The sequence below is a fragment of the Sinocyclocheilus anshuiensis genome, unplaced genomic scaffold (assembly GCF_001515605.1).
Source record: "Sinocyclocheilus anshuiensis isolate Anshui unplaced genomic scaffold, SAMN03320099.WGS_v1.1 scaffold1530, whole genome shotgun sequence".
NCBI classification, from domain to species: Eukaryota; Metazoa; Chordata; class Actinopteri; order Cypriniformes; family Cyprinidae; genus Sinocyclocheilus; species Sinocyclocheilus anshuiensis.
In genome coordinates, this window is record NW_015542493.1 from 706,430 (window position 1) to 722,314 (window position 15,885).

A 15,885-nucleotide genomic window follows, 5' to 3' on the forward strand; every position below is an offset into this window, starting at 1 on the left:
AATATATATATTACGTTTATGTATACAGTTTCCATTTGTTTGTTGCATGAATTTGATTGGTTTCAACATTAAAAGTGGAAAAGGATCTGACATGATTTTTTTTTTACTTTATTATTACATATATATATTTTTTTTAGATTTTGTATACCCACTGTACATCCACTCACAATCAAAAACAAATATAAAAATTCTATATTTTTAAGTAATAAATTAATTTATTTAAACCAGTATATGAATACACAAATCTGAGTCATAATATGTATAATTAATAATATCTATAATTTTTGTAGAATTAAGAATTTTTATGGTCATTAGGATTTTTATTTTTATTTATTTATTTAGACATTATTTTACAATTAAACACTGACACCCCATTGTCAGTACTGTCATGTCAAAATATATTCTCATTACCATAATGAATATATGTGAACCCAGAAAACAACAAACTAAAAAACTAAATTGCCAAGTAATTAATAATAAATGATCAGTGTATTTGCTGTATTGATTTTTTTTTCTTCTGATTGCTATTCAGATTGGAGTTTTTTCTGATTGAGGCTAAGACTGAATGTTTTTTTTTCATTCATTTATTTTCTTTATACAAACATTTCTATCTTTTTCTTTTTCTTTTGATTTTGAATGGAAATGGGACATTTCTTTGATTTGCTCTGGGATATGTCCCAGGCAGGAAGGCACAGCAAGCGCCGAGCAACCACAGCATTCATTTAGACACAATGCCAGTCTGAGCAGTCCCTTGTGGCTGCTTTTCTCTCCTTCTGTCTCTTTCTGCTTCCCAACCCTTCCTGCTCCTCTGTCTCAGCTCAGTAGAGCAATGCTTTGAATAATTTATCCAGCTAAAGGGGTGCTGGTGTGGGCCTGATGCCTGATACCGTCTTAAAGGGACAAGCTTTAAGACTAGAAATTATGATACAGGGTAATGCAACCTATAGGTGTCCACAATAGTCATACTAAAACAAATCTAATCTTACTACCACACAATATTCAGCTGTATTTTCAGTATGAGTGATTGATTCTATCTGCTTGCTAAGTCTGACGTCACGCGTCACCGCTTCCGGGTCCAAACGCTCTATCAGATGCCACAAGAAAACAACAAATGGTACTAATATACACTCAGAATGTGATATAATACTACCAAAAAATATAATCCTAACATTTATCTCCATACCGAAATCCCAGATGGCCAGACAGTGATTCATTTTTTTATAAATCGTTAAAATATTTGTGTCTAGGACGCCGTGAGCACGGAGACTGTAGTGTACACTGTACGTTTTTAAAAGTTTAGCTTAAATGTGTAATATGAATAAATAGTGCTCATAAAGGCTGCTGGGGTGGTATTCTCAAGTGAAACAAGTTGAGGCTTGGACCCAGAAACAGCATTCCTTTCGTCACAACTTAACAAGCAGATAAAGTCATGCTTGTTATTTAACACTCCTCTAAAAAGAATTTACTTTTTATTAACAATCTAAATGCTACAGGTCAAAGAACTTTTATCTTCCTGTTGACACTCGCGTAAAGATCAATGAGGGAGGTACATTGACCTTAGAGTGAAAGCTTTTGCTGCCAGGACAGTGAAAGACAGAAGCTCATATAGGCTACATTGCAGGCATGGAGCCAGGATCAACTGTCAGTGCTGTGCGGAGCCAGAGGGTTTTGTGTGGAGAGGAAATTCGACCTGCAGTTATCATAATAAAGGAAGGAAAGATTCATAGCATTCTGCCTGATTCAGAAGCTTCAGCGCACACAGCTGGAAAGATGAGCTAGACTGTGAGACATACGCCACCTGCTGGAGACCACAAGCACGGCAGTCCTCAGGTTCAACCCATAACCACTCCTGTATGGACTGAAATTATTGTAGAAAATGTGGTCAATTTCAATCAGCAAAAGAGTAAAATTTTATATTGTGACAATTTCACATTTTTATAGAATATTTATGAAATATTTATAGCCTACAGATACAGTATATTTGATAGGGACACAGATAAGTCAGTAGTTTGGCAAGCTGGTTTTAAACACCTTCTTCAAAACCTTCTTAATTTAGAATAGTTTATGGGAATTTTGTTCTTCAAACTAAAATACACTAATTAAACTAGCTAATCTAATAAGTAGTGTGTAAAAAAGTGAATTCAACAAAATTACACTGGCATTAAAGAAATGGTCAATTATATTATATAATAAAAGGTAGATATTAACCAAAAGGTTGAATTATGCTCTCATAACAAAGGTATTTTTTCATAAATGTATAAATTACAATAGTTGTTGGTAAACAGAATGCTTTGATATTCATTGCTGTTTAATGATTTTTGTTACATAATTATTTAAATTTAGCTAAAAAAGCTGTTAAAATGTTTTTCATTATGACAACCTGTACAAAGTAAACAAATATCTATAAATATGAATGCGTGTTCAATTAACTGTATTGTTGCCTAGCACGGTCACATTTTATTTTAAGGTCCATTTCTCACTATTAACAAACCATTAACTATGACTTTTGCCTCAATAAACTCCTAATTTGCTGCTTATTAATAGTTAGTAAGGTAGTTGTTAAGTTTAGGTATTGGGTAAGATTAGGGATGTAGAATATGGTCATGTAGAATATGTTCTTTATAAGTACTAATAAACAGCCAATATGTTATTAATAGGCATGCTAATAAACAATTAGTTTATAGTGAGAACTGGTCCCTATACAAAAGTGTTACCCTTAGCATTATTATTATTATTATTAACCTGGCAACCAGGCAAGTCACTTAAGAACAAGTTCTTATTTTCAACAACAGCCTGGCAGGAGAATTAAAATCTCCTGGATGCTTTATTTAAAAATATTTACATCCCTAACAAAACAAGAGTGTTTTTCATAATGTTCAGGTTTTGGTAAGATGTCACTGTTTTAAATGTATTAATTACAATATTTGTTGGTCAATAGATTAGGTTTGATATTTTAACATATTTCCCTATTTGCATCCCTAACAACCTAATTTAACCTCAAACATTTTTCATTGCTTCACTAACTAGACAGCATCTTTCTAACAGGTAGTGGATGTGGGGAACAGTCTGATAATACCAGGTATAGTGGACAGTCATGTTCATGTTAATGAACCAGGCCGTACCTCCTGGGAAGGGTATTGGACTGCCACACAAGCAGCTGCTGCTGGAGGAGTCACCACAATTGTAGACATGCCTCTGTGAGTATAGACTTTCAAATTAGCATTCAATAATAATTACTAAACTGGCTTTTCAATTATAACGGATGGCAGATCTGGAGAAGTCTATGAGTTATGAATGAAAAAAAAAAAAGTTACAATTCTCCCAGTCTCCCCCACTCCCTTGGATACTGTTTAGAAATAATATGATTGATAAATAACATAAAACTGACACGATGATTAATTCATGGTACACAGAAACAGCATCCCACCTACTACAACTCTTAGAAACTTTCATGAGAAGCTGCGTTCTGTTACAGGACAGTGTTTTGTAGATACAGCATTTTGGGGAGGAGTCATCCCTGGAAACAAGGTACTGTACATACTGCACAAACTACAAAATACATTTCAGTTACAGCCTTTTTGTTTAACCTTCTAATATTCAAGTATTGTCACTCAATATTGGGAATGCACTGTCACAGATCGGCCAGGCTCAGCCACCTCACAATCACAGCGAACACCATCACCTGAGTTCTAACAATCACCCTCAGCTCCCATTCATAAGCACACACCTCACACCACTCCAGTGTCCGAGCTCGTTCCAACGAAGTGGACTCTCTCTCTATGATATCCGTAAGAGTCATTGAAAGACTTACCTACCAGTTGTACTTGCCTCCTGTGTTTCCTCCAGTCCCTTGCTCCGTGGATACCCCGTCTCTCATCGTCTGAGGTGTGTGCTATCCTCTGTCTCCCTTCCATGATCTCCTGGGAATCCCCATACTAGAGTTCTCTCATCTTCCCAAAGGACTTCCGAACTAGCTTTATACTCCCCTGCCCGTACCCTCTGCTTCACTTGCTGAAAATAAATATCATTGTATCTCTCTAACCCTCTGTGTGAGTCTCCTTCCGTAACATGCACTATCTAAAGGTAGATATTAACCAAAAGGTTGACTCGTGCTTTCATAACAAAGGTATTTTCTCATAAATGTATGAATTACAATCGTTGTTGGTAAACCAAATGCTTTGATATTTGTTACCTTTTATATATTTTTTTTTTTCGCATTTTTGAATGAATCTGAGTAAATGATACCATGATTCACTCAAAGACATCAGTTGCATTAAGATAAGTATATGACACTTCATAGAAACTAGGTCACACTACATAGATTCATACTAAATTTTGCACACTTTTTTTTTTTAATGGTCGCAAAGTACGTACTTAAAGTATCTACTCAAAGTGTATGGGATTTCAAATGCAGCCATCAACTTGTTCTGGAATAAGACTGCATTTCTGAATAAATCAGTTGGGTAAATGATTCAATGATTTACTCGAAGACATCAGCTGTCTCCAAATAAGCATTCTCCATACTTCATGTGTACTGATTCAAACTGCACACATACACAATACTATATAACATACTTTTAACAGTTACAAAGTACTTATTCAAAAGAAGCAAGTACATTTACTGTAGACGCAGCTATTTACTTGTTTGCTCCTTGAATGAAGCAGTGTTTTTGAACGCATCGGTTAAGTGATTCAACGATTCACTCCTAAAGTCACTTTTCACCAACTACTGGTGTAAAAATGTGTTGCCAAAATAACATAATATTTTCTTTGTTTGTCTGCCTGCCCATCTCTTTCTGTGTGTCAATCTCAGCTGGAGCTGAGGCCGATGGTTCAGGCTGGTGTTGCTGGATTTAAGTGCTTTCTGATTCACAGTGGAGTAGATGAGTTTCCTCATGTGAGTGACACAGATCTGCATGCAGCTATGAAACAGCTCCAGGGCACAGGCAGCGTTCTGCTGGTAAGCCATCTCATTTTCTGCTTGCCCCAATCATTTCAATCTGATTTCATGAAACATTTCTGCCATAATGAGTATCTTATAATCAGTACCAATGGTAAAATTGTGCACAACTGTCAATGAGAAAAATGCATCTGGTCAGACATAATTTATTATTAGGCATAATTATGGAAATATAATTATGGAACTTAAATTAATGAAACCCTATTTGGTTTAGTTACATGCAGAGCGAGAAGTCCAGCATGCAGCTGCTGAGAAAGGGAGTATGAGACTGATCATTTCATGTAAATTACATTTCAATTCTACTTGAAATTATGAACATGTATTATTTTTAAAATGGAAATTCCTGCTTTACTCCTCTTAATCAGATCCACATGAATATTCCACCTTCCTGAGGTCCAGGCCTGACATTATGGAGATTGAGGCCATCCGTACCGTCACTCAGATCTGCTTACAATATCAGTATGTTATGATGAGACCATTTAGAGTGAAGTCCTCAACTTTTGATTATCTAGTCAAGTCAAGTCAAGTCTGCTTTATTGTCAATTCTTCCACATGTACAGCACATACACACAGAGAATTGAAATTGCGTTACTCTCAGACCCTAGAGAAGCCGCAGCGTGTGAACGCGCCGCCATCTTGAGGGAACATCTAATAGCTGCTTCTGCACACTATGGGTAGCCAGTCAAGATGGGTGGTGAGAAGTCAGCATTTTCTGTTCTTATTATCAGAGTAAGATGCCACATTGTGCACCTGTCATCAGCCCAGCCTCTGGAGCTCATCAGGGCAGCAAGAAAGGCTGGAGCTCCACTGACTGTAGACCACCCATCACTACCTCAACCTGTGTGCAGAGAACATTCCAGCATGTGCAACTCCATTTAAATGCTGCCCCCCGATACGAGACGCAGCCAACCGGGTATCAGCAATATGCATTACAGACAATGAAACCGATTCAAGTTGACAGAAAAAGCTGATCAACAAAAGTTGGTCTTTAACAAGTTTCAGTGTAAATTTTACAGAAATATGATTAAGTAATTTATGTTATTTTTTTTTTTTTGCTGTACTTTCAAAAACCCATCTGGATAATATCTGGATATGCAAATAATCAGATTATTGCTGTCAGTCTGAACAAGGCCTATGAAAAGAGTCAAAAAGAATGATTCATTCACAAATCAGACATCACTTATTCTCTACTAAATTCCCACAAGGTTATCATATGTCTGTAGAATAATAGCAATATAGAACACAAGACATGTGGACTTTATTCACTTACTTATTTAATTTAATACATTGATTATGGTGCTTTTGGATCCATTTTGAAGCTTGAAGGCTCCCCATTACTTTAAAAATTGTTCAGAAAATTCAAAATTTCTCCTTTTGTGTTCCACAGAAGAAAGTCAGTCAGACAGCTTTGGAACATAATAATGACAAAATTTACATTTTGCGTGAACAAGTCTCTTTTGATTGTCCTATGAACTTCCACAAACCTCAATTACAGTGCATTCTAACCATAATCTATTATAGTCAATCTATAATCTGTTTCTTTTTAGGAGCTCCTATGGTCTGCACTCAAAGCTGGTGATATTGATATGGTTGTGTCAGATCATTCACCATGCACACCTGACCTAAAGTGTTTAGACAGTGGTGATTTCACACAGGCATGGGGAGGGATCTCTTCTCTGCAGTTTGGTAGGCTGTCAATGTACTAATATGCTCATGCACTCACATGATGGCCAAAGTCCTTTGTGAGGCAAACAGTGGTCCACCAACAATTTACCAATCAGACTAATGATGAACTAAAAACAAAAAACAAAACAAAACAAAAAAAACTGACGTTCAGGGATCAAGACAGAGTCCCAGATTGGACCCAGCTGAAAAAAAATATCTACACTTGTACGAATAAAATATATGAACTTGCATTCAGCATGGATTTCTGCCTCAACCGGTCATGAAATTTGACCTGAACAAAAGACAAACACAGTATGATGAAAACAAGTAACATACAAACCAGGATGTTCCACAGCACTATTAGCAACATTGTTTCAACAAATGAAACCAAAGCTGTTTGCAAAAACATCTCAACCTAACCATCATGATTTGGAGCTACTTTGCTAAATCAGGGCCTAGACTGCTAGCTATCATTGATAGAAAGCTGAAGCTCAAGTTTATCAGGACATTTTGCATGGGAATGAAAGGCCATTTGTCTTCCAGTTGAAGCTCAACAGAAGTTGGGTGATGCAACAGGACAATGACCCAAAGATCAGACGCAAATCAACAACAATAAAATGGGTTCAGCAGAAGAAAATAGGCCTTTGGATTGACGCTGAAGAATAGTGAGGAATAGTGCAGTTTTCCTCAGTAATTACAGTACTTGTGTAGGTTATTGCTTCCAGAAAATGTTCACTTACTTTTTCCACATTGAACTGTATATTTAAACTGTGAATTGTTGGCTATTATCAGATTTTATGGCCGAATTAATTTGTACAGAAATTCATGGTCTCGCAAGTTAAATAACCAAATGCAAGAGTGTCCGTCATGCATTTTGAGTAAACAAAGACCTGAAACACGTTTCATATGGCGTTACTAAAATTGTCATTCATCTCGCTGTTTACCAACAGGTTTATCTTTGTTCTGGACATCAGCTTCTAAAAGAGGGTTTTCATTTTTTGATGCAGTAAGACTCTTGTGTAAAGAGCCTGCTCAACTATGTCGCCTTGACGACCAAAAAGGGAGTCTCATTCCAGGTCACGATGCAGACTTAGTCATTTGGGATCCAGAAAAAGAGTTTACGGTGAGAAAGACATGGATTCACTCAAGCGGGTTGAGATGAGATGCTCTAAACGACTGACAGAAAAATAGAACATGTTTGTTGCTAATATTTTCCTCTATAAATACACTGAAAGCTTTTTGGAGTTTGCAAGTGAATGCATATCATTTCATTTCCTAGGTGAACAAAGACAACATACATCACAAAAACAAGGTAGGTTAAATTTTACTCCGTATAACTGTTCATGTAAAAGAAATCGTTTCTTTTTCACTTTTTCTTTCTTTTTAGTTAACACTGTACCTTGGTCTTGCTCTGCGAGGGAAGGTGAAGACCACTATAGTCCGAGGGAAGGTGGTTTACAGTCATGGCTCTTTCAGTTCTCAGCCTCTTGGGAAGCCTCTCTTTATTCAGCACAAGACACCATCCCCTTTGTAAACTAAGCACATAAAGCACATTACATTATCTCACCTTACTCATCACTGTTAGGATGTGCTACGGTAAAAATGGTGCTGTGTGGCATGTAATTTTAGAGTACAATTTATTTAACTGATTGTGCAGTATTCAAAAGTGCATTGGGTAACACTTTGCACAAACACTGCAAACAAACAGTAACTACTACTACTACTAAAACTAATGCATTTCAGAATTAACCTGTGGCGTGGCGAACGAAGAGGTGGCGAACATCGGTCCTGGAGAGCCGCAGCCCTGCAGAGTTTTGCTTCAACCCTAATCAAACACACCTGAACAAGCTAATCAAGGTATGAAGGGTTACTAGAAAGCTACAGGCAGGTGAGTTTTAATTAGGGTTGGAGCTGAACTCTGCAGGGCTGCGGCTCTCTAGGACCGGAGTTCGCCACCCCTGACCTACTACTTAATCTTAATGGGATAGTTTATCCAAAAAAGAACATTCTGTCATAATTTACTTCTTATAGCATTTCAAACCTGTATGACTTTCTTTCTTCTGTGGAAGATAAAATAAGTTATTTTGAAGAAAGTTCAGTTTCAGTTCTAACTGACTTTGATTCCCATTGTATTTTTTGTCCATACAATGAATGTCAATGGGAACCGAAACATTCTTTAAAATACCCTCTTTAAGTATGCAAAATATGTCATGGAGCTTTTGGAACAAGATGATATTCGGTTTAAAATTGTTATATAATTTGTAAATGTACATAAATGTTACACATATTTTTGAGCCAATTCGAATCTCTTAGACCCCCAAAATGCAGAGTTGACACAATTGTATTTTATGCATTAAAATATGAATGTGATGAATTTTCATTCAATCATTAATATTATTTGTTAATTAATAATGGATACCGTTAACATACAATGTTGTTGATGACCAAGCTCTATTTTAAATGTAGGTTTCTTCAGGAAATAATAGAAGTAATTCATGTTTAACCCAACTTCAAAGCAAAACTGTGAATTTCAAAGTTTGCTTTAAATTTTTAAAACTCATTTAATGGTTTACATGTAAAATACATTATCAATAAATAATTTTAAAATTCTTTAACTGATATTTGTGGTTTACTTGTTTTTATGAGCAGACATTGTCAAAGTGTTACTCACACTAATGTCTAACTACATTTGAAATAAGCTGGATCATTTATTGTGTGTATATATATATATATATATATATATATACATACACATATTTATGATGGCACTGTAAATGGCATTTCCTAGTTGAACAAATTTGAATAGAAAATAGGAAAATGATATGTTTGTTAATTAAACAGCCGCTGTCACTGCTCAGCTGCACTGTTCAGTATATCAGGTCTCAATGTTAACCATTGCCTCAGTCTGTCAGTGTCGTGGCAGCATTATGTCCTCTCTGTCCGTTCTTCCACTGGAATGTCTGTTACAGCCTTTTCCCGTCCCCCAACGACTTATGCTTGGACCAGGACCATCCAATGTGCCCGCACGGATCGCAGCAGCCGGAGCGCAGCCCATGCTGGGGCCACCTGCATGCAGAAACCATTGAGGTAATACAGTACAGTGTGTTTATTAGGTGCATACTACGGACTACTGACTTGAATGAATGAATGAAATGCATTTGTTCGTGTTTCACTCCGTCTCGAATCGCGCTGACGGAAACCGCTTGAGAAACAGTGTCTCTTCCGCTGCTCTGTACGCTTTCAACTCTTTTTTTTTTTGTTTTGTTTTTTTTGTCTCAAGCAAGAGACTGTTGGCCTATGAAATTGGCATTACATGATCTGACTGATTTTTACGTAGAAAGGGCGACAGCGAATGCATTAAAAGAAATTAACATTCATGTTTTCATAACCGCTGGCCAAATTCAAAAACGAAACTGAAATCAAATCATCTTTGAGAGCAAGGGGGCCCCCTGGTGTTTCGGGGGCCCTACGCAGCTTGCGTATTTTGCGTATAGGGAGGATCGGCTCTGAATTTAACTAAAACTATACAGACAAAGCTAATAAAACTAATAAAACCAAGTAAAATTTTTAATGAAAAAATAAAATCAACATATTCGCAAAAACTAATAGTATATCAGTGGTACTAAAATATCATTGCAACTAACAAGCTCCAAATAATTTACATTTAAGTTACCAGAAGCCTTTTATAATCTACGTGTGTGTCTTATTTTATATATTTATAATTGCGTACTTTGCGTATAGGGAGGATCGGCTCTGAATTTAACTAAAACTATACAGACAAAGCTAATAAAACTAATAAAACCAAGTAAAATTTTTAATGAAAAAATAAAATCAACATATTCGCAAAAACTAATAGTATATCAGTGGTACTAAAATATCATTGCAACTAACAAGCTCCAAATAATTTACATTTAAGTTACCAGAAGCCTTTTATAATCTACGTGTGTGTCTTATTTTATATATTTATAATTATGCATTACATAATATCACATATTTATTTTGTTTTTTTGGTCACACTTTATTTTAAGGTCCAATTCTTGCCTTTAACAAACCATTAGCTACGACTTTTGCCTCAATAATCACCTAATTTGCTGCTTGTTAATAGTTGGCAAGGTAGTTGTTAAGTTTAGGTAGGATTAGGGATGCAGAATATGGTCTTGCAGAATATGTGCTTTATAAGTACTAATGAAAACAGCCAATATGTTATTAATAGGCATGCTAATAAACAACTAGTTAATAGTGAGAATTGGTCCCTATACTAAAGTGTTATCTTTTTTTTTTTGGAGTAAATTCTGTTCTGTCATTCAGGTACAACTGTTTATTTCTGGTTGATTCAGTAGCAGCATTGGGAGGTACTCCTATCTGCATAGATGAGCAAGGTATCACCACATTACGTGCTCTGGCACTACAATCACTGCCTGCATGGGGTCCATGATTTAAAATGTACTTGTATCACTAGGTATTGACATTATGTATACTGGCTCTCAGAAGGTTTTGAACGAACCTCCAGGAACTGCACCAATCTCCTTCAGTGAGAGAGCATGGTGAGACAAAACAGCTTCAAGCCAGATTTATTTATTTATTTTTTTAATTCAATATGCGACAGATTCTCTTTTTTTTTTTTTTTTGACAAAACAGCCAGAAAATATTTAACAGGAGGACAAAACCAATCTCTTACTTCTTGGATATGAGCTGGTTGGCAAATTACTGGGGTTGTGATGACAAGCCTGTACGTGCATAAGAACCATTCATCACATTTAACAAGCGCTGATATAACAGCTCATTAAACACTGGAGGCCTCATTCATGTTAAGTTAGAAAACAAAGTAGTCCAAGAAGACAGAAATCAATATGCTCAGACCTCTGAAGTCAATTCTCTATCACTAAATGGTGATAGAATATTGTGCATATACTGTATGTTAAAGTTTCTCTTACTGTGCAGTTTTCACCACACTGGACCTGTATCTTCTTTCTATGGTCTGCGTGAGAGTCTGGCCATCCTCGCAGAGACTGTGAGATCATATACTGCACTTGAATACTCTTGAGAAACGTGAATTTTGTAAAAAGCACATATGTTTACCATATATTTTATTTTTAGGGTCTTGAGAACTCACGGCACAAAGAGGTTGCAGAGTACTTCCATAAAGGCTTAGAAGAAATGGGCCTAAAACTGTTTGTGCAGGATAAGGTTGGCAGAAGAAGCCTCAAACATCACAACAGATCTCACATATATCGAATTACTATAACTCACATTACATTTTCTGAAAACATCTCGTGTCTTATAGAACGCAAGACTGCCAACGGTTACCACAATAGTAGCTCCCCCAGGATATGACTGGCGGGAAATCACAGGGTATATTATGAAGACCTATAACACTGAAATCTCTGGGGGTATTGGACCATCTGCTGGCATGGTGAGAAGCTATTGGTTTCAATTAATCATAACTGACAGACGTCAGGACAAAAAGCCGTTCCCATGCACTTACATTGTGTGTTAAAAAGACACAATGGTCAGTAACTGTTTCGTTTCTCACATTTTTTTTACAGGTTTTGCGTGTGGGATTGATGGGATGTAACAGCAGCAAGGCCAATGTGGATAAGGTGTTGGAGGCCTTGACTGATGCTCTAAAACACTGTCACAAGAGTCTGACAGCATGACACGTCATCAATAAAAAGTCCAGCATTTTAACCCCTTAACTGTGATGTTCAATTATTTTTGGTGATATCCCTCTTTGAAGAAAAAAAAACCTGTGCTCCTCCTTAAACATAGGCCTACGCTATTATTAATTTAGCTGACACTTACAAATGTGTAAAAAAAACAAAAAAAACCCCAGAAGCCTACAATATTAGCAGTTATGTTACCCCAGGTGAAAAAAAAGTATACTTCCATAATGTTCTTAAAGTGCTCTATTTTTGTGTAATAATTTTGTACTTAATATACTAAAAATGATTCTTTACTACTTCTTAAGATAAACTTAAGATCACCTACATGTACTCAACTGTGCTATTTTGGGACACCATGAATATGAACTAAAATGCACTTTTAACATACTATCTCTGTATTTAAAAGTGGATTTAGTTACCACTTGTACACTTGAACTCATCTTTCATACACTAGTACACTCAAGTGGTTACGAAATACAGAGATTTTTAAACACAGAGATACTGTAGTATGTTAAAAGCGCATTTTAGTTCATAATCATGGAGTCCCAAAATAGCACAGTTGAGTATACTTAGTTGATCTTAAGAAGTACTAAAGAATCATTTTAGTATATTAAGTACAAAATTAGTGCGCAAAAATAGAGCACTTTAAGTACATTATGGAAGTGTACTTTTTTTAAACCTGGGACATTTTTACTGAAAAACTGCTATGAAATAAACATATGTCTTCCACATTTATCTTTGTTTTTTTTCTGAATAATCAGAAATTATGGAACCTTATTAGCAGGCATTTGTTCTATTATTTACTGTAGGCCTATATTTTCCATTTTGAAAAAAAAAAAAAGGCTTTTGCTACCCCCAATTACAACCCAACCCAACACAACACCCTTTTTTCTAAATAATTTGCATAGTGTAGCTTTAAGAACAACATGATATACATACATAACTGCATTTAGACTAAATTGAGGCATTAAAAAAACGATTACAATAAATATTAGTACTTCACTACAACATTGCATAACTACATAATCTGCCTAAGCCTCATGTCTGAAGTTGATATAAATAAACCTTTATAAACAACTGCGTCCTCACAGTTTCTAATCAGGGAGGTCGTATTTGATTTGTCCTTTCGCGGGCACCGTAGGAAGGATGTTACGTATGTACGTGTGTGTTTTGTTTTTTTAAAGAAAAGTACCGCGTAAAGAGATCACGGCCTAGGAATGATTTGCTAGCCATTGTCAGTATTTGCTCTCTGTTGTTCTGCCTTTTTAAACAGTGTTTTTAAGAGCCATGTCTTGCAGAAGAGGAGCTTTAATTGTCCTTGAGGGAGTAGACAGAGCCGGGAAAACGACGCAATGTCAAAAACTCGTACATGCGTTGCAGCAGAGCGGACGAGCGGCAGAAATGATGCGATTTCCAGGTAAAATGACTTTCCTCCTCTTGTCTTAAGCTATCCCACGGTAAACCATTTTGTGAAGCCTTGCCTAGACGGACTTGGATTCGGAAATATTAAAATGATAGTGAAGCATCCTGTGGTTTTTATAACCGTGTCTCAAAAACCAAAACTAAAAGAAGTGAGCCGTTTTGCCTGGATCTTAACTTAATGACATAAAGAAGGCTGTGATTTGGCAGCTCACTGGGGTTTGAGACACAGCCTTAGTCCATGTCAGTGTTTGTATTTTTTTGTACTGAAGACAAAAAAATCTTCTTTTTTTTTTAAACAGACAGAACCACTAAAATCGGTCAGCTGATCAGTTCATACTTGGAGAAGAAGAGTAATCTGGAGGATCATACTGTTCACCTGCTGTTTTCTGCAAACCGATGGGAAATGGTGTAGGTTATCTCTCCAGAGTTTATGTTGACATGAATCTAGTAAAGTGCATTAACAGGAATGGCTCATTAATGTATCATTCATTAAGTGGATCAACCCAATTATATGTCAACCAATCAGTCTGTTTTCTTACTTCAGGCCTCTGATGAAACAGAAGTTGGAACAAGGGATCGATCTAGTGGTGGACCGCTATGCGTTTTCTGGAGTTGCTTTCACTAGTGCCAAGCCTGTGAGTGTTACTCTTACTCCAATACAGGGAAAACATATTGTATTAATTTATAAAGTATGTTCATGTACATTAATGTCATGTCACGTGACAGTAAAGACTTTTGTTAATTTTATATAAATGATCAATATAAATGTTATATTGTATTAAATGCTGTTATTTTGAACTAAATATTCATCACAAATCCGAGAAAGAGACATTACTTTAGTTGTTTTCTGTATGTTCAGGACTTCTCTCTGGAGTGGTGCATGAATCCAGATATTGGACTTCCAAAACCAGACCTGGTGATGTTTTTGCAGCTCAATCCCAATATGGCAGCAAACCGTGGAGAATTTGGAATTGAACGGTATGAAACCAGCGCCTTTCAGCGGACAGTGCATCAAAGATTTGAAGAGCTCATGCAAGATTCCTCAGTCAACTGGAAGGTGGTTTATTTTATTTTATAAACCGAATTAATGTAAACTTACAGTATGTAATCTTCAAATTAATTGAATCTCTATTAGGCCTGGGTGATAAAACGGTATCGATATTTATCGACGGTACACCTTCTTCGATAACGATAGATAAAATGTTCGATATAGCGCACGATATAGGCAGGTGCTATGAGTGACGCAGACAGCACACACAAACACGAACACATGCTGAACTGAGTGCTGTGCCTGCCTGTGATGAGGAGATTGTGAATAAAAAAATGAATATTAGTCGAATTTAAAATAAACATTTTCATTTGAATGTTAGGAGTGTGTCAGGGAGCGTCATCAGTGGCGCGTGAGATGCGGTGATGTAAGTGACATTGTTGCATTTTAATGTTTTGTTAGTCTAGTCCACGAGACGCGCCGCTGCTGTGATATGCATTGAAAATATTAGAGAAATATAGAAGCTCAATGCGGAGAAGATCTTGATTAGGTTAAAACCGAAACCAATTCACACAGAACGCATATTCAGCACATTTTTTAGACGGACACATATGACTGCTGCACTTGCGTCTCACACAAGAGATGTATAGAAAGCCATGCAAAGTTAAAACAGTTTAAACTTTTAAAAAACACGTCATGGATTTGTGGAGGTTTACTCTTTTTCACTGCGTCTCATATGTTTTGAAATGCAATCTGTGTGAATGGCGCTTCGGCTCTTTGGATTAAGCAATGCATAAATACATGATGCTGTTTTGTTCATAAGTGTTTATGCAATTTACAATTATATTTGATTTTTATTTAGTTAAAGTTAGTTAGTTTATTTAGTTTTAGTTAATTTAGACGTAATGCACATCTTTTTTTATAGTTACTTCCTTGCGTTGACAATTTAAATGCGCTGCATTATTTTGCTCATTGCGCCCTCGGGAGACAAGACAAAAGTTTCCTTAAAGGCACAATATGTAATTTTCGCCGCTAGAGGGCACGTATTCAAAATAAACCCAAAAGCCATAGTTTGATGACGCCGTGACTGAGTGTGGAATCATGGGAGTTGTCTTCATCCCCACAGCCGAAGCAATCCGATGGGACTCGGGCAGAAATCATGTTCATGGATGAGCTAATGTATTAAA

The 15,885-nt window shown here is 36.3% G+C and overlaps 2 protein-coding genes, 1 long non-coding RNA gene and 1 pseudogene across 3 annotated transcripts in view; all 4 read left to right on the plus strand.

Annotated features, from left to right (window-relative positions):
* The first annotated feature begins 1,623 nt into the window (after positions 1-1,623).
* On the plus strand, positions 1,624-9,942 carry LOC107694101 (allantoinase, mitochondrial-like; annotated as a pseudogene).
* Positions 9,943-10,930: 988 nt separating this feature from the next.
* LOC107694131 (uncharacterized) lies at positions 10,931-11,359 on the plus strand. Its single transcript, XR_001634823.1, has 3 exons — positions 10,931-11,004; positions 11,085-11,169; positions 11,264-11,359. It is a non-coding gene; the product is annotated as an uncharacterized LOC107694131 (long non-coding RNA).
* A 181-nt stretch (positions 11,360-11,540) lies between these two features.
* Positions 11,541-12,282, plus strand: LOC107694102 (serine--pyruvate aminotransferase, mitochondrial-like). The gene is made up of 4 exons (XM_016493695.1): positions 11,541-11,636; positions 11,723-11,812; positions 11,910-12,038; positions 12,172-12,282. The coding sequence occupies exons 1-4, from the start codon at positions 11,541-11,543 to the stop codon at positions 12,280-12,282; spliced, it is 426 nt and encodes a 141-aa protein (XP_016349181.1).
* A 1,109-nt stretch (positions 12,283-13,391) lies between these two features.
* Positions 13,392-15,885, plus strand: part of LOC107694123 (thymidylate kinase-like) — a 3,794-nt gene continuing 1,300 nt past the window's right edge. The window contains exons 1-4 of the mRNA XM_016493734.1: positions 13,392-13,705; positions 14,010-14,118; positions 14,255-14,345; positions 14,570-14,767. Coding sequence (XP_016349220.1) covers positions 13,576-13,705; positions 14,010-14,118; positions 14,255-14,345; positions 14,570-14,767 — 528 coding nt within the window. The 5' untranslated portion in view covers positions 13,392-13,575. The remainder of the gene's footprint in view (positions 13,706-14,009; positions 14,119-14,254; positions 14,346-14,569; positions 14,768-15,885) is intronic.

Coding starts and splice junctions, on each gene's coding strand:
- LOC107694102 (XM_016493695.1), top strand. CDS start 11,541: ATGTTAAAGTTTCTCTTACTGTGCAGTTTTCACCACACTGGACCTGTA. Junction 11,813..11,909: donor AACTGTTTGTGCAGGATAAG/GTTGGCAGAAGA, acceptor CGTGTCTTATAG/AACGCAAGACTGCCAACGGT. Junction 12,039..12,171: donor TTGGACCATCTGCTGGCATG/GTGAGAAGCTAT, acceptor TTTTTTTTACAG/GTTTTGCGTGTGGGATTGAT.